Source organism: Palaemon carinicauda, chromosome 11, assembly GCF_036898095.1.
Source record: "Palaemon carinicauda isolate YSFRI2023 chromosome 11, ASM3689809v2, whole genome shotgun sequence".
Classification (NCBI taxonomy): domain Eukaryota; kingdom Metazoa; phylum Arthropoda; class Malacostraca; order Decapoda; family Palaemonidae; genus Palaemon; species Palaemon carinicauda.
The window spans coordinates 143,627,874-143,654,616 of record NC_090735.1 but is presented as its reverse complement, the minus strand read 5'-3'; the positions used below and the strand labels follow the sequence as shown (position 1 = coordinate 143,654,616).

At 38.6% G+C, this 26,743-nt stretch overlaps 1 protein-coding gene across 1 annotated transcript in view; it reads left to right on the top strand.

Moving 5' to 3' along the window:
* LOC137649804 (actin-related protein 2/3 complex subunit 1A-B-like) overlaps positions 1–23,140 on the top strand; it is a 41,764-nt gene extending 18,624 nt beyond the window's left edge. The window contains exons 3-8 of the mRNA XM_068382748.1: positions 283–434; positions 3,175–3,283; positions 11,057–11,229; positions 21,384–21,501; positions 22,340–22,518; positions 23,014–23,140. Of these exons, the coding sequence (XP_068238849.1) occupies positions 283–434; positions 3,175–3,283; positions 11,057–11,229; positions 21,384–21,501; positions 22,340–22,518; positions 23,014–23,121 (839 nt within the window). The 3' untranslated portion in view covers positions 23,122–23,140. The remainder of the gene's footprint in view (positions 1–282; positions 435–3,174; positions 3,284–11,056; positions 11,230–21,383; positions 21,502–22,339; positions 22,519–23,013) is intronic.
* The last annotated feature ends 3,603 nt before the right edge of the window (positions 23,141–26,743 follow it).

The window sequence follows — 26,743 nt, the reverse complement described above, 5'->3', positions numbered from 1 at the left end:
GAATATCTTACCCATTTCACATCATTCACTCTGCATCTTATTACATTCATGCACATTCAGACACCCCAAAATTAGAGTTTGAGGAGCAGTCAAACTCTCCCCAATTCCTCTCCTTTGCAGGAATGAATATAATGAAGAATGGATTCCCAGTCCCCTCGTCCCATTCCTTCCCTTTTAGTAACTAATAATTTTAATAATACTATACAGGTAATAATTTTGGTATTGCTGTAATTTTATTTCACATGCAGAATTATTCATGTACATATTGTCTTTCAATTCCAGAAGTGGCACTGTCTCTCAATGACAATGAAGTTAATATTTATGGACGTGCTGGTATTGAGTGGAAGCTGGAAGAAACTTTGAAAGGTCATGATTTACGTGTGACTGGCATTGATTGGGCACCTAGTACCAACCGAATTGTTACTTGTGGAGCGGTATGTTTTTGTTTTAAATGCATTTGCTATAATATACACTATACTGTAATCCATGCATTTTGTATTGTTCATTGTTGACACTTAAAATTTTTTACTGTTTTTTGTGGGTGTGGTCTCATAAGTAGTTTTATAGTATCTTGTGAAGAGTGAATGGGAATCTCTGCCCCTACAAAGGCCATCATATTTTTTTTTTTTTTTTTTTAATTTTTTACACCAAGGTACTTTGTTTCAACCATAGATTGAAACTGTAGGGATAGAAAATAATAAAAGTATGATTTGATAATTGTAATTTTTTTTTTTTTATGAAGATACAAACCATCTTTTATGTTGGTGTATTCTTGGCAAGAAATGGGAATGTACATGTAAACTTAGTTTGTTCCATCACTAATACAAGCCAACGCTATGTATAGGAGTACAGTACTTCTTTCATAACTGATGACTTTTTGTCAGACTTCAGTCTAGGAGGAATTTAGTCTCCAAATAAATGGTGTGGGACAGGTTTCCACCAGGTGATGACTTTTAGTAGAATTTTTTTTTCAGGATCAAGAGTATTTTTTTTTTCAGGATCAAGTGTATGAATGTTCATTATCTGCTCTCTCATGGATTCCATTACTGAAGATGTTGACTCTTCTTTCACAGAAATCTTTCTAGGTTCCTCAAGAGGTAATCATAGATTTAAAGCTCTGCTATTGCCTCTCATCATTCTTTCCACTTATTATTGTCCCCTGCTACCATGTGACAGAGGCATGAGACCACCTTAGTGAGTGATGGATAACAATTTCTTTCTGTGTTGGAATTAAAGTTACAACTTTCTTCCATAGGAAAACAAGGAACATCTTCATTGTTACCTTATATGGCAAAGGTGTCCCTTGGCATTTCGATATTTATAGTCAAACTATTTTCTAGAGTGGAAGAAATGAGAATTTGTCCCACAATTCTCAAATTTTATATGAGGCAATGTCTCTACTCTATTGGCTGTATTTGCTCAACTCCTGAAAAATAATAAATTTTACCTATTCTTTCAATCTGCTTGTAACAATGACTACTCAACCTCATTACCTCTAGTGAAGTGTGAGTGGGTTATCATTTGTAGTTTGTTTTTGCCTTATTCTCCTCCTCGGATATTGGGCAAAGAAAAATTGAAACTTTTAGCCAAGTCTCCTTCCCATGGTACTGTACTGTGGTCAGGTCAACGTAGAACCGGTCTTCCCTCCGTCATACTTGGGTACTGAATGGAATCTTGGCTCCAGTACCGGGCCATGGAGCCCAAATTACGGTTCTATACCTGTTCGATGGAGTCCATTCCAACAAAGTCGTTTTGAGCGATGCTCGTTTTCAGCGGAACTATTTGAGCGATGAGTTGTTTAAGCCATGAGAAATTTAATATAAGTGCCCCTAAAAGCAATAAGATATTCTTAGTATCTATCAGGAAACTGAAATTGAGCATTTTAAAATCAATAGACTACCGTTTTTCATACACAGTATTGAGGACGTGTGATTCTTCGGCTTTTTTATATAAAGTACTTATACATTATCTTGGGAATCATTTTATTGAAGTGTGAAAGAGACAAATCAAGTTGTAATCGATATATGTATATAAAATGGATAAAGCAACTCTCAAGTTCTATTGTATGGTGATGTAAAGTACATGATGGCAAAGAATGATTAAAAACAACTTTAAATTACAGAGATGTCAATAATTTTACGGAAAAGGTGAACATTCTCAGAGTCATGATCCAGTGAAAGTTGACATGAAAAAAAATGAAATTGTGATCTCTGTCGAAAAGACACACAATCCTCCACGATGTATAGGTTACTTCAGGATGCAGTACTTGGGGTTTCAGATGAAATTGGATCATGACTTGGGACAGGAACAAATCTGAAGAGAACAATGCTAAGGAATCATATCGCCTCACTTTTAGCGAAGAATTATCTTTTTATTATATGGCATTTAAGTTTGAGATGGTAACCGTCTCATTGTTTTTGGTACTATTCTTTATGATTTGCTGAATGACTAGGCCTATATTTCTTTTAATAACCTTTGTCAAACTCTTTATAAAACTTATGTTAATTTTTTGCACTAGAACAGTATTATAAAATTGAATTTATTTTATTAAAGATAGTGATTAATGTTTAAATTTCTTTTAATAACCTTTGTCAAACTCTTGACACTAATATTTGTTTCAAATTCTCTTTGATACCTGTTGGCGAAGTAGCTTTGGACTAAAATTAATGTTAAAGTAGTAAGTCGCCGAATCTGACATTCGCTCTTAATGCATCGCTTTAAATGAACTTTACTCAACTGGCGATGCTGAAAAATACTTCGCTGAAAGTGACTTCGCTCAAAAGACTAGCAACGCAAAATTACATTAATCCTTCTCAGTAATATAATAAGCAAAGTGTTATATAAAATAAATTACAAAAATAGTTTTTCTTATATCATTCACAAGCCTCATGAAGTGCCCACATCCCAGTGTCTTTTATAGGACTTTCAAAACCTTAAAACAGTAGTTAGTAAGGGACACATGAATGAGTGACTGCTCTTTTTAATGCCCCAGTGCTTGCCTATTATAGTCTAATTTAGTACAGTACATTAATTTTTCTGCATGAAAGTCAAAAGACATTTGAAGACATACAGTGCAAGACTGTAAATGTGGTTATAATATGATTGATGTGTTTGTTACTAAACTGCTTGAATTTTTTAAGGATTAACTTTTTTATGGAAATAATGACTTTTCAGGATCGCAATGCTTATGTTTGGACTTGTGGAAGTGATGGAAAATGGAGCCCAACCTTGGTGCTACTTCGCATCAATCGTGCTGCCACTTGTGTCAAATGGTCACCAAATGGTTAGATTCAGTTATTCCCTTTCAGTTGATATAATAGTCAAGTTTTGTATTACATAAAACACTACAGTTTTAAGAGAATATTTAATAAATTTTCTTGTTCCTGTATAAATGTAAATATTGGGTTATATGTGCTTTCTTCTCCCTGAGGTGGGAAAATTAATATTAAAGGTGGACATGCATTACTATCGTTTACAAGGCCTGGTTTTCAAATTAAGATGATAAATCCATGAAGGGTACAGCAATTACAACAGTTTTCCAGGATTCAGGATTGATTTTTGTCTTTTCATAACAGATAATTATTGTTAGTTTTGTTCCCTTGTACATTTTAAATACTGTATTATAGTGAGATGCAATCATATTCCTCAATTGTCAGAGCTTTTGCCTCAATAGTTGTCAGTCCTGAACTTGGATATTAGGGTATTGACTGTAATTTCATGTCCACCAACTTACAAACATGTCAGAAATGTTTAAGCTATTCTTAAGTCCATATTACTGTCATCATCATCTCCTCCTCCTACGCCTATTGATGCAAAGGGCCTGGGTTAGATTTTGTCAGTCCCGAGCTTGATGCAAAGGGCCTGGGTTAGATTTTGTCAGTCCCGAGCTTTTAAATCAATACTTCTCCACTCGTCATCTCCTACTTCACGCTTCATAGTCCTCAGCCATGTAGGTCTGTGTCTTCCTAGTGTTCTGCCTTGTGGAGCCCAGTTAAAAGGTTGGTGAACTAATCTCTTGGGGAGTGCAAAGAGCATGCCCAAACCATCTCACCATGATCTCATCCACACATGGCACTCGAGTAATCTCTTATAGTTTCGTTTTGAATCTTGTCTTGCCACATCCTGTCTTACCATTTATCTCACAATATCCTTCTGAAGGCTGTGTTCTCAAATCTACAAAATCTGTTGGATATGGTTTCATTGTCATACCACGACTCGGGTCCATACAGTAACACTGTTCTCACTAAACTGATAATAGCCTGATTTTTATTGTAATTTCAGGCGATTTGATTTCCAAATTTTACTTAACCTAGCCATTGTCTGATTTGCTTTTTTCAATCTTTCATTAAACTCCAATTCTAAAAATCCTGTATTAGAGATCGTAGTTCCTAAATATTTAAATGATTCAACATCATTAATCCTTTCTCCTTCCAATGCATATTCCGTTCTTATCATCTGTGTTCTGTTCATCTTGAGCCCAACCTCATGTAATATTTCTTGAATTCTGGTAAGCAAGCTTTACAAGTCCTGTGGTGTTCTGCTAATAAGGACAGCGTCGTCAGCAATAATTATTACAATTAATGTGGTTTACATGGACATAAAAAGTTGTATACATATTACCTTACCTTAAAGGAAATCTATTTACAAACGTAAAAGTATTATGCATACTACTTTTTATGTCCATGTAAACCACATTAATTATAATAATTATTGAGGGGGACTGATAATTACAGTAAAAAAAAAATGGCAAAAACTGAGGTGTTAAACAATAATTATGCCTAACTTTCCAAAATTCAAACAAATCGGTGAACCCTGGAATCTTCCCTTGAGAGGCTATTGTTATAACCAGAGTTAGTTTTGTAAATGCCATTTAGAATTTTTATGAAATTTTATTCATTAGTAGAAATGAAAATACAATTTGTTCCTTTGCAAATACAACACTCGTCATTTATAGCTTATGGGATTACTCCCAAGTCTTAGTTATGACCAGATTCAAAGAAGTTGTGGGATATTGATAACATTGTATGGTTACCAGCTATCCCACCCATGCTGGGAAGGATTGTCTAAGGCAGAGAGACAGCCTCGGTTACCTCCTGCTTTTCCTAGTTGATGGACCTGTTTACGACTGCTTTCATGTTGAGCTTTATGCTAGTGCTTTGTGCTTTCTCTTTCATTAGGTGCATGCAAGTAATTATGAATGCTGCTCAAGGTAGTATGAGAAGCTGTCCTGGCCTTGATGGACATCCGTGTGGCACCTTCATGAGCAGGGTCAAGGTCTGTTCCCATCCTGTATGCCTGGGTTTTCTCTCGTCCCCATTTTCGTTTGGTTTGACTATAGTGCAGTCAAGAGAGAGAGAGAGCACTAGAATTTATCTTTCACTAAACTGCTTCCATTTGGAGGAACTTAGTCTTCAAAAGGAGGGATGCATTTCTAACTAACTTCACAAAACAGATGACTCCCCGAAACGCTCTTTTTCGTAGGAATTTGAGTATCATTGACTACCCTACTCTTTTCCCTCCCCCCCTGCAGAAGTGGTGGCTGTAGTGGAAAACTGTGAGAAGACCAGTCATAATTCTTTTCGGAGAAGAGCTGTGGCCTCACGATTCCCAGCTCCTCAACAGGTTCATAAGCCTTTGCCATTCAGGCTCAACAGTCATCTGCTACCAGATCCAGATATCGCACAGACCTCCAAAAGACATGATCATACTCCCTCTTATCATCGCAGGGGAAATTTCTCTGGAAGAAGGAAGAGAGGCTGTTAAGGGTCCCGTTAGGGAGGGCAGGTCCCCTGACTTAACACCATTAAGCAGATGCCTGAAAAGTAATTGGACAAGGTGGCAGATCCCTGGGCCTTAGAAGCGCTCCGCTCAGGGTATTGCGTCCCATTCACAAGCTGTTGCCCTCCTCCGACTCTTGACCCCAATGACTCCTCATTTTATGTGAGAAGATCAGAGAAAGACTCCTACTGGAGAAGGAAGCATCTCAAGTGCTTGTGAATGGTGCCATTGAAGAGGTATTAGACAGGTCCCCAGGCTTTTTCAGTAACCTGTTCCTGGTGGAAAAGTTAACTTGGGTTGGAGATCTGTTGTAGACCTTTCCCGTTTGAACCAGTTCATGCTCCAAATGCTGTTCAAGATGGAGATCCCAAGCACAATTCTTCAGGCTATCAGAAAAAAAAATTTCCTATTGACCATAGACTTGAAAGATGGGTATTTTCAGATCCCTGTTCATCACGGTTTAAGAAATGATTTAAGATTCCATTTCAGAGGTAAGACCTATCAATTCAAGGTGCTGTGCTTCAACCTATCCACAGCCTCATAGGTGTTCACTTGCCTGTTTTCCCTTGTCTCCGCATGGGCTCATGTCATGGGGGTATAAGGCTACTAAGATACCTAGCCGATTGGCTTCTAGCAGAATCAAGATCACAGCTCATATGCCACAGGGATGATCTAGATTTTTGAAGAAAAAGAGGGATCCACCTAAATCTAGATAAATCCGACCTTGTCCCTTAGTGGCGCCTTCATTACCTGGCCGTGGATATTGACTTAGTCAAAGCCAGAGTGTATCCGTCCTTAGACGGTTGGACGGTTCAAAGGTTGAGGCAAGTAGCGGCACCTTTACTTGATAACGAATCCTTTCCAGATCACTCCTGGTAGGAGCTTTTAGGACGTCTCGCCTCCCTCGAGAAGCTTGGTCCCTTTTGGAGGTTGTACCTTTTGTTCATTGCAGTAGGCACTGAAGAGTCACTGCTCACAAGCTTCCAAACTCCCATCAATTCTTGTGAAAGGCCCCCAAGTAGTGAGAACAGATCTCTGAAGAAAGAGGACTTGTTAGCCAGAACATTGCTATAGGCTTCCCCTCCAGAGTTTCTTGTTCACAGAAACTTCTCGACAGGGTTGGGGAGCTGTCCTACGGAAGGAACAGATTTTAGGGATATGATCACAGGAGGAAGAGACCTTCCCAGTTGAGCTACCTAGAAATGAGAGTTGCTCAACTAGTATTACTCCACTTTTCAAAGACCATCAAGGGTCACTCGGTAGTGTTGGTGAGCAACAACACGACCGTAGTAACCTACAGAAATGAACAAGGAGGCTCTGTGTCCCACCTGTTAAGTCAACTCCCTGTGAGGATACACAATTAGGAGCAGATAATCGCAGTTCTTCTTTCAGTCTGTTTCATCTTGGGAAAGAAGAATGTGATAGCAGATAAATTGAGCCAACTGGGGATGCAGTTGGCTCAGAAGGGTCTGCATACTTGTTATTATTATTATTAATATTATTATTAATAATATTATTATTATTATTACTTACTAAGCTACAACCTTAGTTGGAAAAGGAGGATGCTATAAGCCCAAGGGCTCCAACAGGGAAAATAGCTCGATAAAGAAAGGAAATAAACTACGAGAAAAGTAAAGAATAATTAAAATATTTTAAGAACAGTAACAACATGAAAATAAATCTTAGTATAAATTATTAAATCTTGAAAGAAAAACAAAAGGAAGATTAATGGGACAGAATAGTGTACCTAAGTGTTCACTCAAGGAAAAGAACTCTACCCCAAGACAGTGGAAAACTATGGTACAGAGGCTGTGGCATTACTCAAGACTAGAAAACAATGGTTTGATTTATAGTGTCCTTCTCCTGGAAGAGCTTCTTACCATAGCCAAAGAGTCTCTTCTACCCTTATCGAGAAGGAAGTAGCCACTGAATAATTACAGTGCAGAAGTTAACCCCTTGAGGAAAGAAGAATTGTTTGGTAATCTCGGTATTATAAGGTGTGCGAGGAAAGAGGAGAATATGTAAAGAATAGGCAAGACTATTCAATGTATGTGTAGGCAAAGGGAAAATAAGTTGTAACCAGAGATAAGGATCCAGTGTAATTTTGTCTGACCAGTCAAAGGACCCAATAACACTTTACCTGTAGTATCTCATCAGGTGGCTGGTTCCCTGGCCAACCTACTATCTACAAAAGTGGCAAAGAATCTTTGTACTTTGTGGGGTTCACAGATTGTGGACATTTTCATCACCCACTTCCAAATGTATTGCTCTCCAATCCCAGACTTGGTTGCAATGATAGAGGATGCATTCCAAGACTAGTGGGAGGGAATAGATATTCATGCCTTTCCCCCATTTTGCCTGATCTGTCAGGTACTGAACAAGATCATGGAGTCAAAGAATCTAAGAATAACACTAGTATCTCCAAGGTGGCCCCATGTGGAGTGGTACCTAGACCTTCTGGATAATCTCTCAGAAGTTCCAAGGGGAATGTGCGGCCAAATCTTCTGCGTTGACCTCATGTCAGAAAGTTTCACGACACAGTGCACTGCGTATCCCTTCATGGTTGGAGGTTATCCAGCATCTCCTCCAAAAGAGAGGATTTTCAAGACCAACTGCAGTCAGGACACCTCGGTAAGTCCTTAGCAACAGTCTATCAAGGAAAGTAATCAGTTTTCTGTGATTGGTTTTGTGAAGGGGTATTGCTCCACTCTAGGCCACTGGTTTTGTGAAGGGGTATTGCTCCACTCTAGGCCACTGGTTTTGTGAAGGGGTATTGCTCCACTCTAGGCCACTGGTTTTGTGAAGGGGTATTGCTCCACTCTAGGCCACTGGTTTTGTGAAGGGGTATTGCTCCACTCTAGGCCACTGGTTTTGTGAAGGGGTATTGCTCCACTCTAGGCCACTGGTTTTGTGAAGGGGTATTGCTCCACTCTAGGCCACTGGTTTTGTGAAGGGGTATTGCTCCACTCTAGGCCACTAATCCACTAATTGTGGACATTTTGATGTTCCTGCAGAAAGAGAAGTTTCTAGGTCACAGTGATGAAAGTCTATTGCTCAGCCTTAAACCAGGTCTTCAGACTGATGAAAATAGACTTCTCTTCCTCTTGGGAAATTTTGTCTCTTAACAAGAGTTTTAAGCAGTGTTGCCCATGTGGGGAACTCAACCCCTGTCACAGAGTGTGATTAAGGTTCAAGGCCCCCAAAAATGGCACCTTATGAACCTTTTCATAGAGCCTCAGATCAAGACCTCTCCTTAAAAACGCTCTTCCTTCTGGCTTTACCCTCATCTAAGAGAGTGAGCGAGTTGCACGGTTTATCGCATCTTGTTTTACGCTCCAAGTAGTGGAAAGCTCTCTTTTCTTTTGTTCCAGAGTTCATGGCAAAAACCCAGAGTCCATCCATTGTTGACAACTTAAGTGATTCTTTTTCCATCTCCACTATAAGAGGGGTAACTGCTGAATGTTACTTTGTCCTGTGAGGGCAGTTAAACGTTACATTAAGAGAACTACTACTCCTCATCCTAATGTCTTGTCCTGAACATATTTTTTTACTGCAGGTCGAAACAAAAAGAGGGTAACAAAGAACAACATCTTTTTTTAGTTGCAGGAAGTCATACTGAAAGCCTATAAATCCTCGGGAAAAGTGCCAACTCTGGCCCCTTCTAGAGATCATGGCATTCTGCAAAACTGCTCGGTAGCCTAAGTCCTTAGTGCTGGTAGACCACTTTTATTGCACATTACCATATGGACTGTACCCACAGATCACTTGACACTTTTTCTGTTGGTCCAGTAGTTGCTGCTCCACAGATGTATAAAAATTGCCTTTTCAGGACGTCTAACCTTTGGTCACATCATTAGTTATGTTCATCGTAAGGGAGTATGAGAGTAAAATGAATGAGTTCTTTTCATTTCTTCTTCTGGACATCCTGGGAAGTATCTTAACAGAAGAAACACTTATGCTGGTAATAGGTTTTTCATATGACATTTAATCTTAAGTAATTTTGGAACTTATTAAAACGAAATTATAATATTGTTCTAGTCATGTAATAACTTGCTCGGGATTGACTTCTTGACCTCGCCTCTCATACGATCCGGTCTTAGAATGTCATCTATTTTATCTGGTTTAAAGGTTAGACAGATTCCTTCCTGCTACAGGGGACTGCCTACCACCTAAATGATGACAGTTTGTGTTTGTATAGGAACAAACTACAAATTTTAACGATAAATTTTTATTTTTCCTAGCTATACAAACCAGAGTCATTTATTATAAATGTATTGCCTCATTTACCCCTCAAATCTTAACCATGAGATAAGTGAGGCTGTCTCACTGACACAACCATTCCTTCCTAGGGTGGATGGAATAGCCGGTAACCATACAATGTTACCACAATTCCACAACTTCTTTAATTCTGGTCATAACTGGATGATTTAGGAGCAAATCATATAAATAACTTAGGTTTGTATAGCTAAGAAAAATACGTATTTTAAAAATTTGCAGCGTTTGAGCAAGATTGAGTACTGTACATATGACTTAATGCAGAATCTAAGCAAGTTAAAAGGGTCATGCCAGAAAATGGTGTACAGAAAGACCACAGTGATAGTTTATTTTAAGAAAATTACATTATGATGTGATGGGTATTATTGGCATATTTTTGGGGGGAGTTAATGCATATTAAATGATGGTGATTAAATGCTACTATACTTTGCTGTTATAACAGGCACAGGTTGTAACAGAGCTTGCATTACAAAATTACAAACCAAATTTAAGACAAAACAACAACTTTTTGTGTATCAATGTGTGATCGTAAGTCATTTGTTTGTATAAAGAATAGCATCTGTTCTGAATGTAAACTGTTATCATATTAAGTCTTCATATATAGATAAACTAAAAAGATTGTTATTGAACTTTAAATGGTTTGTTTCATGTAAATGTTCTGTGCATTGTTAACAATTCTTAGGGTTCTTTAACAACTTTTTCATCGTTTTTAAAATTTCAGACTCAACTGAAAGGATTACTGTATATGATTCTTTTAACTGTTTCTGTCTCATATCTTTGTCAATACTGCACTCTACTTGCCAGTATAACAAACAGAATTAGACGTTTGTGTTTATGGAACATGAATATTACCTAGACATTTTTTTGGAGTTAGAAAACCCATTTTTTTTAGAATTTTATACTATATAGTTGCTTAATAATTACTATAATGGCTTTAAGATTATTATTAATTCCTAAAGCCAAAGGAGCAAGATTTCATTATATTTTTTTTTTCTCTGAACAGAAAACAAGTTTGCTGTTGGGTCAGGAGCTCGTTTAATCTCAGTGTGTTACTTTGAGCAAGAGAACAATTGGTGGGTTTCCAAACACATCAAGAAGCCCATTCGATCAACCATTACAACTCTTGACTGGCATCCTAATAATGTGCTCTTGGCTGCTGGAGCTGCTGACTTCAAGGTTAGAATTTTATTCTTATTAGATGTAATGAAGTGCTGACTGTCAGCCAGTTTTGGTATACTGTATGATAATGAATTGAATTTATAGTCTGTCAGCCCGTTAAGATTCCAAGATAATTACTTGGATTATTGTCATTACCATTTTAAGAGGAAGTGAAGAGAGCACTAGATGAAACAAAAGCAGGAAAAGCTCCTGCTTTGGATGGTATGAGGACTTAGATGTTAAGGGAATGGTGTGTACGTGTGCTTGGATGGTTGGTGAGATTGTTTGATATGTTGTATGCTGTCAATAATGCAAGTTAACTGTGTTAGTGAGTGTATTGTGTTTATACAAAGGTAAGGTAGATGTGCTTGAGTGTTGAAATTCTATAGGCATTAGTTTGTTAGTATATGGTAGTGTTCATTAATAGGATTAAGGGTTAAACAGAGGATGCAATCTTAGAAGTGCAGGGTAGCTTTAGAAGAGGTAGTGGATGTATAAATCAGGGTTTTATAATTGGGTAGATATGTGATAAATTAGCAAAAGTTAAGGAGGTATAATTTGCATTTATGGATATGGAGAAAGTTTATGGTAGAGTTGATAGGGATGTGATGTGGAATGTGATAAGGTTATATATAATTAGTGGAAGGTTGTTGCAAACCATGAAGAGTTTATATGTAGGAAGTAGAGTGTGTGTTAGGCTAGGGAATGAATTGAGCGAGTGGGCTTAGGCAATGATGTGTTATGTCGCCATGGTTGTTCAATTTGTTTGTTGATGGAGCTGTAAGAGATGCTATTACCTGAGTGCTTGGTCGAGGATTGTGATTGATACATGTGAGTGATCATGAGTGGAAGGGGAATCGGTTGTTATTTGCAGATGATACTGTATTGGTTGCAGACTTGGAGGAGATGCTGTGTTGATTAGTAACAGTTTGGAAGGGTGTGCAAAAGAAGGAAGTTGTGAGTTGATATAAGTAAGAGTAAGGTTAAGATGTGCACAAGAATTGAGGGTGGTGCTAGATTGAATGTCATATTGAATGGAGATTTACTTGAAGTAGATCAGTTTAAGTTCTTCGGTTCTGTTGTTGCAAATGATGGTGGAAGCAGTTGTACATCAGAGAGTGAATGAAGGATGTAAAGTGTTGAGGGCAGTGAAGAGAATGGTAAGGAAGAGAGGGTTGGAAATGAATGTAAAGAGAGTTCTGTATAAGAAAGTCATTGTATCAACTATGACATATGGATCAGAGTTGTGGAGAATGAAAGTGACAGACAGAAATTGAATGTGTTCAAGACAAAGTATCTGAGGAGAATGGCTGGTGTATTTCGATTGGATAGGGTTAGGAACTAAGTAGTAAGAGTGAGAATGGGTTTCAGGAATGAACTAGCTGCTAGAGTGGATATGAATATGCTTAGGTAGTTTGGATATGTAGAGAGGATGGAAGATGGTTGTCTGCTAAAGAAGGTGATAAATGCAAGAGTTGGGAGAACTGCAAGAGGAAAGCCAAGATTTAGGTGAATGAATGAATAATTTCCTTGGTGACAGGTAGATAGATGTGAGGGGGGCAAAAGATCATGCTAGGAATAAAAATGACTGGTGAGCGATTGTGACGCAGTTCCTAAAGGCCCTGCTTCTACCTAGGGTTACCTTGGTAATCGCTGAGGTAGCGGTAGTAGGGGAGTCAGCATGTGAAGCTTCATTTGTGGTGGAAGAATGGGGAGGATTGGGCTGTAGAAACCCTAGCAATACCAGCTAAACTTGGCTAAGTCCCTTGTCAAGCAAGGAAGAACAAGCAGGAAATAAAACACTTTTGTTTGTTTTCTTTGGATGTTGGCTACTTCCCACAATTGGGGGAAGTGCAAAGATAGATAGACCATTATGACTAACACATACATTTATACAAGTGTTTTTGTAGGTATGTAAGGCTGTTTTGTGAAGAAATAGACCACAAGATAGGGCTCTTTGTTTATGTTTCCTTACTGTTAAACAAAAAAATATGATTTGCACTTCAAAAAAGGGATTTTGACGAAGGAAAAATCTATTTCTGGGGAGAGACCTGTGGCGCCCGGTGAAAAGTCCTTCTTGTATGTCTTTTCTGATAAAACCTTCCAATTATACCAGAGAAAGATAAAAGCATGGAATGCTGAGGTTACAACCCTCGCGCGAGCACCTTTTGGGTGTCGTGTATAAAGCAAAGGCGCGTGAAATCCACTATTCACAGGTTGTCTTCCATTTAGTTAATTCCTTCGTCAAAGGGATGGGCCGATACAACGGCCCTAGACACACCCCCATCGCCGCACCACCCACGCCACGACGCGAGCGCCATCTGAACAGCATCCTTCTGTAATGGTCATGACGGCTTGGAAAGGAAAGGGTGGGATCGTGTAAAATAAAGGGGGAAGGGTTTCACCGGGCGCCACAGGTCTCTCCCCAGAAATAGATTTTTCCTTCGTCAAAATCCCTTTTCTGGGTCGATCTGTGGCGCCGGGTGAAAATGTACCAGAGAATGCCTTCCAAGCCCAACAATAACTAATTTAATGAGGGGAGAGAAACAACACCATGTAAAGAAAATCATAAATAATTAAGGTAAACAAACATGATAACAGGGAAGCCTCCGAGTATCAGAGGAAACATGCTACAAAACTGACGTGGCTAAGAATATCCCAACCCTGTAACAACGGTAATCAACAATAGTTACAAACATAACCTAATATGTAATAAACTTAGGGCTAACGAACCACCAAGGAAGCGGCGTCGTGGTGCGAGTGGCGGGTAGGAGGGAGAAGAAAGAGATGGATGAAAGGAAGAACAAAAGATCACTGGGGAGAGATACGGCTCCCAGCTGCAACTGTTGGGTATTTAAGAGCCTGTAAGTTCATTAGATAGTGGCGTTTGAAGACCATAGGAGATTCCCAACCCGTGAACTTTATAAGGTCATCAAAGTCCATCTTCTGGGGGAAATGATCCCGGATTGGCTTGTTAAACGAAGTATAGGATCTATAGCCTAATACCACGTATGGGAATGGTACCTCCTTGTTCTCTGATAAACAAGGGGCCAGACGATCGGGTAGCAGTCGTGGCTAAAAAGGCCCTGAGAGTGGTGACCGGACATAGAAAAGTATCTTGGAGAAGAGGAATAACTTTCCAAGGGGACCACCTATTTTGGGGGTTAACGGCCGAATCATATTGGCGAATTGTCGAGTCCCTTTTGTCTGATTCGATGAAGAAATCGTTTTCCGGTTCAATGTTCGAGTCTCTACGAGCTGCCAACTTCCTGTAGTCCACAAAGTTAGGGTTTTGGACATCCTTGAGTAATCTGACACAGTGAGTTTGGAATACTCGGGTCAGTTTGAGGAACGGGATCCGGATGGGACGGAGTTTCCACTCGAGGAGGAGAGGAAACCAACTGTTCTTGGGCAGTGAGGTGGTACTAAAGCCACTGCGCCCCGGAAGGAGCGCAGTCCGTGTTAAAGTTTTTAGAAGATTCACTGGGAGAGATAGGGAAATCTTCCTCTAATGGTTCCAATCCCGGGGTAATGCGTCCATGGCATGAGCCCGAGGGTCCAGGATTGGGGTCACATAACAAGGAAGTTTGTGATTGATCTGAGATGTGAATAGATCTACCTGGATGCCTGGAACGAACCTGAGTATCCACCGGAGTGAAATTCTGACTCCAGGGAACTCGTCCTGGATAGTGAGCCCGTTCTCACATCCTGGCCTCCCGCTAGGTGAGGTGCTGACAGGAACCAGTTCTTTTCTGTTGCCCAGGCGAAGAAAGTGACCAGGATCTGATTCAGGTTGGGTGACTTGGATCCTCCCCTGTTTCCGTAGTGTACCTCGTTTGTGCTGTCTGACACTACTCTGATGTGGGTCGACCTCGGAGGAGTCTCTCTCTTCAGGGTCAAGAACACTGCCATGGCTTCGAGAACATTGATATGGGACTGTTTCATGGCTAGTGACCAAGAACCTGAAACATCTGATGTTCGGAGAAATCCCCCCATCCACTTAGAGACACGGCTGAATGGAATGTCACTTGTGGAGGTGGGAATTGTAGAGGAACCGCTTTGGAGAGGTTCTTCGGTTCGGACCATGGGCATTGTCTCATTTTCCCGACAGAGGGGATCTTCGAGACCTTGTCTTCTTATAGGTACTGTAGCTCTCTTTCTCCAAAATCGATTGATGTCTTGAGTTTGGCTTTTATTAGGAGATCTGTTACTGAAGTGAATTGGGAAAGGCCGAGGATACTTTCTAGGCTCTTTGGACACCTGTTTGTGCTTGAGAAATTCTTGATCTTGGAACCTATTCCTCTTACTTTTGGAAGGGAGAGACAACGTGTGCTTCGAAAGGTCCCACTGAATGGCTAACCATTCTAAGTGGCCTGATGGTCGCAGGCGAGACTTATGGAGATTGACCCGAAATCACAGGTTGTCGAGCGATCGAAGTAATTCCTTCGTAGCTCTGTTGCCTTCTATGGCCGGCCGGGCCCAAATGAGCCAACCGGCCAGATAAGCAATGATCTGTATCTCTTGGTTCCTGAGTTGTTCTAACACTGCCTCTCCCAGTTTCGTGAATATCCTGGGATCAATGTTGAGGCCGAAGGGCATGTCTTGAACACAAAGGCTTTCCTGCTTAGGTGGAAACCCAGATAAGAAGAGAAGTTTCGAGCTATAGGCGCAAGCTAATAGCGGTCGGTAAGATCGACAGAGGTGGTGACGGTCCCACGGGGAAGTAAGGACCGTACCTAAGAGATAGTCGTTTGATTGCTTTTTCTTGAGTAACCCTGTGGTGTACTCTTTCAGGACGGGAGTGTATTTCTGGGAGAAGGTCACTGGCGGAGGAGGAGGACCTTGAGGCCATTTTCATCTCAAACCGTTAGAGACTATGCTATGATCCCACAGACCGAGTCCAATGGTCACGAAAGTGGTAAAGTCTTCCCTCTACCGGGACCACCGCGTTGTGAGGGAGTGAATCTAGGTCCTTCCCTTCTCCGAGCCCCCTTTTTCCTAGGTCCGCCTTGATGTCGGGACTGTCTTCTACTCCTGTAGCTTCCTCTCTGGTGTCCATGAAAGGAGCCTGAGGGTTCGGATCTAGGGCTGCATGCAGGCAAAACATCCCAACGGAGTTGGGCTGTGTACCTGGGGAATCAGTGAGGTAGACCACCTGATGATGGGGGGTCAGATACAAAAGCGTCGAACCAGAGGAAGGCTGTGATGACGAGTGGGAAACCGACTATCGATTCCTGTCTGATAGAGGTCTCAGACAGAACGTACTTCCCACAACTGACCCGATCAGACCAACAAACGTGTAGGTCGAACTGGAAGGGCAGAGCCTGGAATTATCGTACCCCCCAGGCTGACAACATCCTGGTCCAGACAGATCGGGCCTGCCCTTTAGGAAATAATACCGTTACCTTCGGTACCTTGTCTAAGCTAACCAAGGCAATCTCTTTCAATCGAACGAATCCGTTGAATGGGAATTCTAGTACCTGGGAGTAAAATCTAGGTCCCCCAGAGGGAGGACGTCTATGCCCTCCAGATTTATGGTACCACCTATATCCGAGTTCCTGAACGGCACTGACTCACCACCATACCTTAGAGCTCGTCATAGCCCCTTGGATTTCCTTAGAATGTGTTGCTTTTAGCCGTCACAGTTTATGCAGGGTAACATGAACATTAGGATCCTTTAATGGTCCTAGGTTGGTGACGTAGGTAATTGCAAAGCTGAAGGCTCAAAACTCATCCCCACATACCTGCCCGTCCATGGGGTCGTTGTCCAACCTTAGAGAGGACACTCCGAGGAGATAGGGACCTCTAGATGGAGCATTCCTTCCCAACTTCGATACCCAAGGGTGGAGAGCCTCTCTTGCAGGCCAGAGAGAATCATCATCATCCTGATGGGAACCATGCAGGCGAACCTTCTGTAACACAAAGGGGACATAAGTCTGGATGTTCCTTGAACTTTGGTTAGCGATCCTATTCACAGGCTGGGATCAGCTGTATAACTCTTAAAAAGCCATTTTAAAGACAAGTTATTTAATGTATTATCTTCTGGGGTATAGTGCGACACTTGTATTCATGAAATGTGACACTGTTGGCGCATTCGCCACTGGGTGGAAATTTATTTCTATATGAACACTATGTTGTATGGATATTTATCCATATCTAGACATAGTTAGAATTGACTATGCATAAATATAGGCATAATTAATGTATTTCTATTTGAACACTATGTTGTATGGATATTTAGCCATATTTAGACAGTTAGGATTGAATATGCATAAATATAGGCATAATTAATTTAATTCTATTTGAACACGATGTTGTATGGATATTTATCCATATTTATACATAGTTAGAATTAAATACATGCGTAAATATAGGCATAGTTACGTTCATAAATAATAATTTTTTTTTTTTTTTTTTTTTTTTTTTTTTTTTTTTTTTTTTTAAATCCTTCCCTTTACAGGTAAAACAAAAGATTGGCCACCCGTGGTCTGAGTGACCTCCGACTGTACCGGATCTCCGGTAACCATCCCCGGTACAAACAAAGGTCCGTCATAGTGACAACGTGAACCAGAGGAAATCTAATATTAACCTCAATGCTGACCGCCTGTACGATATCCGGTTAAGCCGGAGATTCGATGAAAAAGAATCGTAATGACGATATTGTGATTATTCATGAAAAAGGGTTCATACCCTGATTCTGATCGTCTGATTGATCTCAGTTTGTACCGGAGAACCAGTGACAAAGGTCCGGCAACGTGAAAACGTGATCCTCACCGGTACGATAACATTCTCTAAAACTGAATGTCTGTGTTATCTCCAGTGAAGCCGGATATTCGATGAAAAAGGGACCGTAATAATGAAACTGTGAAATCCTCATCGGTATCACATTGTTAACTCCGGTTCTGGACGTCTGCTTGATCTCTGTTTGTATGGGAGATCCGGTAGCAAAGGCTAGTCCCCGTGAGATCGTGACCGTCACCGGTACGATAACATTAACCTCAATGAATGTTTGAGTTATCTCCAGCGAAGCCGGAGATTCGATGAAAAAAGGGGCCGGAAAGGTGTAATTGAGATCAAACATGACAAAGGTTCGTGTGCAAAAAGGTCTCAGCCGGAGTCTGAGTGCCGGATTTCACCGTTGCACTCCAAATATCTGACTAGTTCTCACCCAATGAGTATCCATTATAGCGGCGTATAACTCAAGGCGGAGCTAAACATAACTCAAGGCGGAGCTAAGGGTGTCGGTATAAATCGAACCCAATTAATGACTCATACACCAACGTTCCTACTAATAGTGTTAGCTATATTAACAGTAACCACATCAATAAAACGTGTATAACATTAAACGTACTATCATCAACTCTGATAATAAGAGGAGGCCTGAATAACTCGTGAACGTATAAAAACGGAGAACGGGAAAATCACCTCCCTTACTCGAGCTAATAAACGAGCACCCTATGTTCTCACTCTCAAGGTTACATAATAAAAGCTAACATCACACAATAATATAAGGAAAGTAAAATAAAACTGATTGTTTTTATTTTATTTTTATTTTTTCCTTTTTCTTTTTCATTTTTAGTCATTGTAATAACCAAAAACGAAGAATAACGACAACGTAACCAATAAATAAGGATATAGTCTAAATCGAGCCTTCCTGGGGCGAGTACAAACTAACAGACTAACAGACTAAATCGCAAACGTTTAAATCGCTATTCGGCCAAAACCATTGTTGGCACTATAATATCCAAATGTTTGTATATTTGTAATTTACCTAATGTCTGTTAATGACATAAGGATAAATAACTTAAAGCAATCTGCCGACCTGCGAGGGTCGGGGAAGCAGTGACATGCCCTTAAAATAAATATAAACACCAGCCTTAGCTAAAGGCAAGGCAAATATAAGTGTTAAGTGTATGGGCGACCTCCGGTGAAGCCGGAGCGTAATGAGATGTCCTGAATAATGCCGTCTTAGCCAAAGGCAAGGCAAATATAAGTGTGAAGTGTATGGGCGACCTCCGGTGACGCCGGAGGATAATGAGATACCCTGAATAATTCAATTGTGGCTAATAATTCAATTGTGAAGATATAAAAGCCAAGCCGCAGCTAAAGGCTAAGGCTTAGATCATAGCAAAGCGTATTTACAAACTCCGGTGAGGCCGGAGGGAGAAGAAAGGTCCTGAATAATTATTGTGAATAAAAACACAATTGTAATAACAATGGCTATTGTGGATATGGCCGTGGCCTGAGACCGCAGTAAGGGCCACCGGAGGGTCGTATCTAAACAATATGAAGCCCGTCCCATGTAGTAAACAATATATAAATATAACAATAGAACGAAAGTCATTGAGAATCCCTCAAGCCGGAGTAGAACTCAAGGCGGAGTGGAAAACGTTCATAAACTACTCCCGAGCCGTAACGGGGAGAGGACGAACACGGACCAAAATAACGCTAACAATTGAAAAGTCACGAAAAATAAATAACTCGTAAGTTATCATCCACCCCGAGGGGGAGAGGTGAGGGAGGGAGAACCCGTTGAACGCACAAAACGGAAAACGGGAAATCCGCTCAACCACCAGAGCAAAGAAAGAAAACGAGAGAAAGGGGTAACTCGTGACTGCGAACAGAAAACGGGGACCCCAATCTCTCGCTCTCTTGGACACAAAAACAGGACTAAAAATCACACAACACTATTATAAACGTATAAAATAAAAATGTACATCCATATAACACTACGATCGAAGAATAGCATCTGCTAAAACTTTAAATAAATAGCACAGTCGAGTGACGAACGCCTCGGAGGGGCGGGCACTAAACAAATACAAAGCTAAATCGCTATCTCGTTCGTAGGCTGGACTTACTAGCAAAAAGTACCATGAGCATAAATACACAAAAAAATAAAAATAAAAATAATAACGGTTCTAAAGGCATAAGGCCAGGGACTTAACCAAGAACCTAAGTGACAGAGTACTAAACGGGCAGACAAAGATGAATTCCCAACAAGTGAACAAACAATGGCCGCCATGAAAGGCCAGACGGGAATAATAAAACAGACTATACTGGATATAAAACAAAAGCCCGGTACAATAAAATACTGTCAAAACAAACTATGGTACTTAACATGGAATGTGTGAAGGTGAAGCTTCGGACATGACAAAATAAATCCACGATAGATAAAAAAGACCGAGAGCACAACAAAACAAATCAACACTTAGTATTCCAAAAAGAAGGATGTTGTTCAGATGGCGCTCGCGTCGTGGCGTGGGTATTTTTATAAGAAGATTTATCATTGAAATACCTACCTGTTAGTCATTTAAGTAATAAGCATTTATAATTTTTAAAACTGTATTCATATAAAGCATAGAAATATCTGATTAAGAGTCAAACAAAAGTTTTAATATATCTTGATCTTTTCTTCATTTACAAATATTTTTTTTAGTTTTTTAATTTGTTTGGCTGGGAGGAACGTAGAGAGTAGAGGTCCCCCCCCTTTTTTTTTTTTTTTAATTTGTTGATGTCGGCTACCCCCCAAAATTGGGGGAAGTGCCTTGGTATATGTATGTACGTATGTATGTATTAATAAGGTACAGTAGTCTACCTTTCTCAAATACAGTATATACTGTACTGTATATATTATTTTTATTTTTAAGCCAAGGTTATTATATCTAATTGACTGTGCTTTTTAAAAGATTCAGATTTGTGTTATTATATTTTGGAAGCTCATGCCTCCTTGTTTAATGTCGCACAGTTTTGACAAATACCATAAAAAGTACTTTTTTATGAAATTTTTTTTACTTTTGTAATTGTTGCATATTTAGATACTTCAGTACTGTACATAGATATATGCATGATTATAATTAGGCTACAGGACTTTATTTTGTGGGGGGGCATTTGCTCTAGTTCTGACCATTTGTTTTATGTCAAGGGATGTAATCTCAAATGGGAAAGGAGTCTAATGATAGAATAGAGCAGTGTATGGAAGTTTATGATTCACGTTCCTGTAGTGGTTTTATGATTTCCTAGTTTATAAAAAAAAATATTTTGGACCAATAACTAGAAAACTGGACAGATAAATTGCATAACTAGTAATAAATATACTTTTATTTCAACGTATTGAATAGTCTTAAGCTTATATTTTAATTCAAGGGAGGAAAAAAAAAAATTCTATATTGCAGGTGCGTATCTTCTCTGCCTGGATCAAGGACATAGAACCAAAACCCACCCCTACCCCTTGGGGAGCTAAGATGCCTCTAGGCCAGCTTATGACTGAGTTTTCAAATTCCACTGGAGGAGGTTAGTACAATGTTTTTGCTTTCATTGCTTATTACGTACTCTTAGCTCTGCTTCATTTTGTGTTTTACGTACGCTTCAATATTCATTCAATTTGATAATGTATTTTGTGCTTTTCGTGATCTTTGGTTTTTATTAGAGATATGCCGATACCACTTTGGACGCCGTTACCGATACCCAATTTTCTTCTAGGCCGATACCAATACCCATTTTTTCTCTAGACTGATACCAGAGAAATAACCGATACCAATACTTCGATAATTTGAAAATTCTTTCTAATGATTGTATGATTTGATGACTGACTTTCCAACCTTTTCAGTGTGTGAGGCATCATAAGGCCTATTCATTAAACAGTACATGCCAAGTACTTTTTGGTATCTATTAGACATAAAAAGAGTGTATTAAAGATTCTTTTGTTTGAAGCCTGTTAAACTATGGCTATGTCCATGGCAATGACAAAATCTTATCTTAAATCTAAAGTCCTTCCCAATATGAATTTTTTTATTACTGAATATTATAATATTAGTTCAATAAGATCACTGGACTAGAAAAAAATAGCTGTTCATAAATAGAGTAACGAATTACTTGCATTTGAGAATTTAGTCTTAGCGAGAAGAGCTGAAGTGGTAGCTTTACTAATGGAAAAAGATAATAGATTTCCATTTCCAATGATAGAACATTCATTAGAGTTTGTCAATATTCCATCATTTTTGATGTTGGTATGAGTTGGTGTGAATATAGTAAATCAATCTATAAACGATATAAACATTGACATCTGTTGTACTCTTGTTATTATAAAATATCATCACATTGCCTTTACAAAACTGTTTTATTTTTTCAGGTGGCTGGGTGCATAGTGTCAGCTTTTCTTCAGATGGAAACCGTGTGTGTTGGGTTGGTCATGATTCCAGTCTTACTGTTGCAGATGCTGGAAAGGAAATGTCCAAAACTCAGCTAAAGACTGAATACTTACCTTTTACAGCTGTGTCTTGGATTGCTCTTAATTCATTGGTGGCAGTTGTGAGTACAATTGATTTTCATACATAATGTAACTTTAGTTACCTGTATTAAAAAAACTCTAACAATTTGAACTTATATATCCTCTATTAAAGAATTATTAAGTTTTGTAGGACAAAAAAGTGCAAGATAATTCTAGTGTTCACAGTAAACATCATTATACAGTTAGGTTAGGTTCCTTACAAATAGATTACTACAAGATAATTGATCGTTTAACAATTTTATGGTTTTATAAATAAATATTATGGTTCTAGCTATTCTAAAGTAGTAAAAATTTTATCACAATAAGAGCTTCTACAAACTCTAGAATTCTCATTTGTATTAATGTATTGTAATTGTATTTTAACGAATAGTAATTTCTTAAATAAAAGAGAACTAATATCTAATTTCATACTGGAATATTTTTCTTAACATATATGAATATCACTGCAGTAGGATTCCTTTGTTCCTTTGTCTTTGAAATTTAGTAGCTGTATCATGCCCAATTTTTGTCCTCAGGGTCACGGGTGCTGCCCAATGCTTTATTCTGTTGATGAGACAGGGAAGTTGACTTTTGTTAGCAAGCTTGATGTTGCACAAAAGAAGGAAACTGGAAGTTTAAGGTAAGTTTTATTTTGAAGTTCTTAATTTTTTCTGATAAGCATTGATAATTGAAACATTGAATGAAAGATTGAGGGATGGGCGAAGAGTGCAAGGATTGTGTTTTGTTTGAAACGGAGAGTAACGGGAAATATGGGATCATTAGATGTCCTAATAGGGTACACTTAAAACATTATTTTCTCACATTTTCAATATTCCAATTTTAAGCATAAACTAGGGAATAATAATCCTTTTATAAAACATTTCAACAGGAAGTTTTTCTTGTAATTAAAAGGGCCAATAGATTAATTCATGCATACAAGCTGAAATTTAATGTAAATTCACTGTACTGCTGTTGTAGTGTTATGAAAAGGGTGTGTAAATTATGAATAATGGTTATTTGATTATTTGCAGTGTTCATTTTTTAAAAATCAATTGACAACATACCAATATTTAATGTTATTGTTTATGTGTTTTAGTTATTTTATTGTTAAACTTCTTTTCTTTGGTGTAGATTATGTTTATTGAGCCCTGGTATTTCTTTAGATTGAATCTAAATTTCTTACAAACAGTGTTTGTGATTTGTGTTTTTGAATTATCTTGTGATAGTATTTTATTTCTTCTGATATCCTTGTAATGTTTGTTTGTGTTGTCCATTGTCCAAATGTAATGGAGTACATGTACTGTGTGTATGAAAAGGATGGAAATGTTTTACTGATTTGCATATGGAAATGTGTGTACCCTTCTGATGCTATAGCCTGTCAGCTATTATTGAGAGTAAGTCCATCACAGTTTTTATTTGGAGGTAATCCCTGAGCTGCATAATTCTGATGTATAAATCCCAAATTACATAGGAAGTTTTAAAAATATATTTTATAAAGTCCCAAATCAGAATGGGTTCCTCTCATCTTTGATGGCACATGAAATACACAGAAATGTAGGGTTTTTCCTTCTTTATATGTAATGCATACTTTTTTATACTAAAAATATGTGCCATTGAGTTGCTGCTAAAACTTTCCAAAGAAATTTTTCTTTTAAAATTAATTTGACGATATGCTTTCATTCATTTCAATAGAGCAGATGTGAAAAAATTGCAGTAGACTCTGTCTTAAGATTTCATTATTTGAAAGATGGCAAAAAAGATAGAATCATTTTGTGCTCCCCAAAACCTACTTGTAGTTTATTATGCACTTACCTGAAGCTATTGCCACTAAAAAAAGTATTTAACCAAGGAATCTGTAAATGAAAGATTTTCCAATGGCTTGAAAGCCAAACATTTTAATTACTGTAAAACCACGTCCAACTTTCAAAGAAATAGACCTGACTACTTGGGGCTTTTTAATATTAAAATCCATGAACACATCTACTATAATACCTAAAACAGATATATCTAATCCCAGAGGCTTCAGTGCAGAATTAACCATTAATCTACTGTATATCCCTTAATGGTTGAAATTGATAGTTTTTCGTTGAAATAGAAACTTAAAGATTTAGAAATGTAATGCTAGCTAGTAATCATTGATACATTCTTGGATTGGCACCACTCAAAATAAGCATTTCAGTGTATTGGATATAGAATAATGGTAAATTGAGTTTTAGAACTTATGAAAGACAATCTAGAGGGCTGCAAGGACTGGTTTGGAGAAAAGTGATGGATAGTCTCCGTATGGTTAGATGCAGGATCTATAGAATACAAGTTATCTCGTGTACCTTAAAGATCGTCTATGACATGAAATGTCATTTCTAAAAGTAAAAGATATTTTTTTTTTAAATGCTTGTGTTAAGAAGAGGTGGGATATACAGATCCAGCTATCAAACTGTCTTTTGCTTCAATTTAGATGTCACATAGAGCAACTACAGTATAATAACAGAAAAAGCAAATACAGTAAATCCAATATAATGCTGTATTTCTTTCTTACAGTCAGACTCATAAATGTTCTTTCAACCTGAGAGAAATAAATTACCACACTAAAGTAAACCTGTGATGAAATAGAGACAGCTTGTAAGCCAACGAAAATGCACTGTCATATGTATTGATCACTTTATGCAACCAACCAACTGAGCTGAAATATTACCAGTACCAAACATATTTCAAGTGTGACAACGATATGAAACCATATCTCAAACTAAGTCAATATTTTTTAAGCTCGCTTACTAGCGAGAGGTGGAATATAAAGATCAAGCTACCAAACACGGTATTGTGGTAATGCAGTGGTTAAGCTGCAGAAGGAGTACAGTAAGTGGAGACATTGAGACTCCGAGAGAAACATTCAAAACAATTACTTAAGGATCACTAAGTAAGTAGACCTGACTAATGAAGTTTGGGTAGTTCAAGCAACCAGGAAGGCAAGTCAAACTTACCACTCACAAGAGAAGGCTCACAAGCCTTTGAGAATAACAAAGGAAGTTAAATAAGTTAAAACCTAAACTGGTTGATCACTACCTAGGTTTGTAGGTGAGAATGACATTTCATAATATTATCCACTCCATAAACCAAAGATTTCTATTTGATTACCAACAGCATCTGGTGTTCCCAGGTTGTCAGTCGCCCATCCAAGTACTGACCAAACCCAGCATTGCTTAACTCATTGACCAGACGAGAAGCAGTTTTTCAGCGTGATACGGCCGGTGACTTCTCTCTGTAATTCCCCTTGAAAAAAACTTTCCTCAGCTGTTATTAGACACACAAGGCTGCCATTTTTAAACATTGTATAATCTTACCAGTGTGCAGAGTATACTCTCCTTTTCCATAACTACTAACTTTAAATCATAATTGCTAATAGGAACAGTTAGATATCATACTCCTCACAATGGATAAACTCGATGCTTTCCCTTGTGTAGACAGCTAACCAAGTGAGTAATTATTGACACAAAATTCCATAAAAACATAATTTTAGTTAACCCTACCTTAACCCCCTGCGTTTTAAAGGAATCAGTGTCACACAAACCACATATTAATGAGACTAATGAGAAGCATCTACAGTACTTTAGCAAGCAGAGGGTTATTAGGATCAGAACAACCTGCTCGGTCTTCTGCCTCACGATCTAGCTATAGTATAGAGTAAATAGAATTGTGAACCACAAAGGGTTTAGCAGCTGAGGGAATGCTAATATAAGACTGATCTTTGGTGGTGTAGGTTAAGTTAGGAATTTGGGTGTTAGTGACCAGAATTACCATTACTAAGGGGGATTCATTGCACTATAAAGTGTAACAAAGGAATCCAAGTTTTTTCAAGAGCTTGTAAAGTTCATAACTGATTGCAAGATGATTGAACTGTGTTGTTCAAAGGTGGAGGAATGTCATTATCATCAACATTCCATATATTATACAAATCTATGAATAATATAAGCAAAAATACTACAAAAGATTTGAAACTGGAATAAATCATATTTTTCAATATTAATCTTACCCGATGATCATGTAGCTGTCAACTCCGTTGCCCGACAGAAATCTACGGTCGGGATACGCCAGCGATCGCTTATACAGGTGGGGGTGTACTCACCAGCGCCATCTGTGGTCAGGTACTCCAGTACTTCTTGTCAATAAGACCTCAATTTTTCCTCTGTCGTGCCGCCGGCAAGACCTACATGGATACGCTGTTGATTTTGGAGTCTTTTGTTCACGGTTTTGGTGAAGTATTTGCTCTAA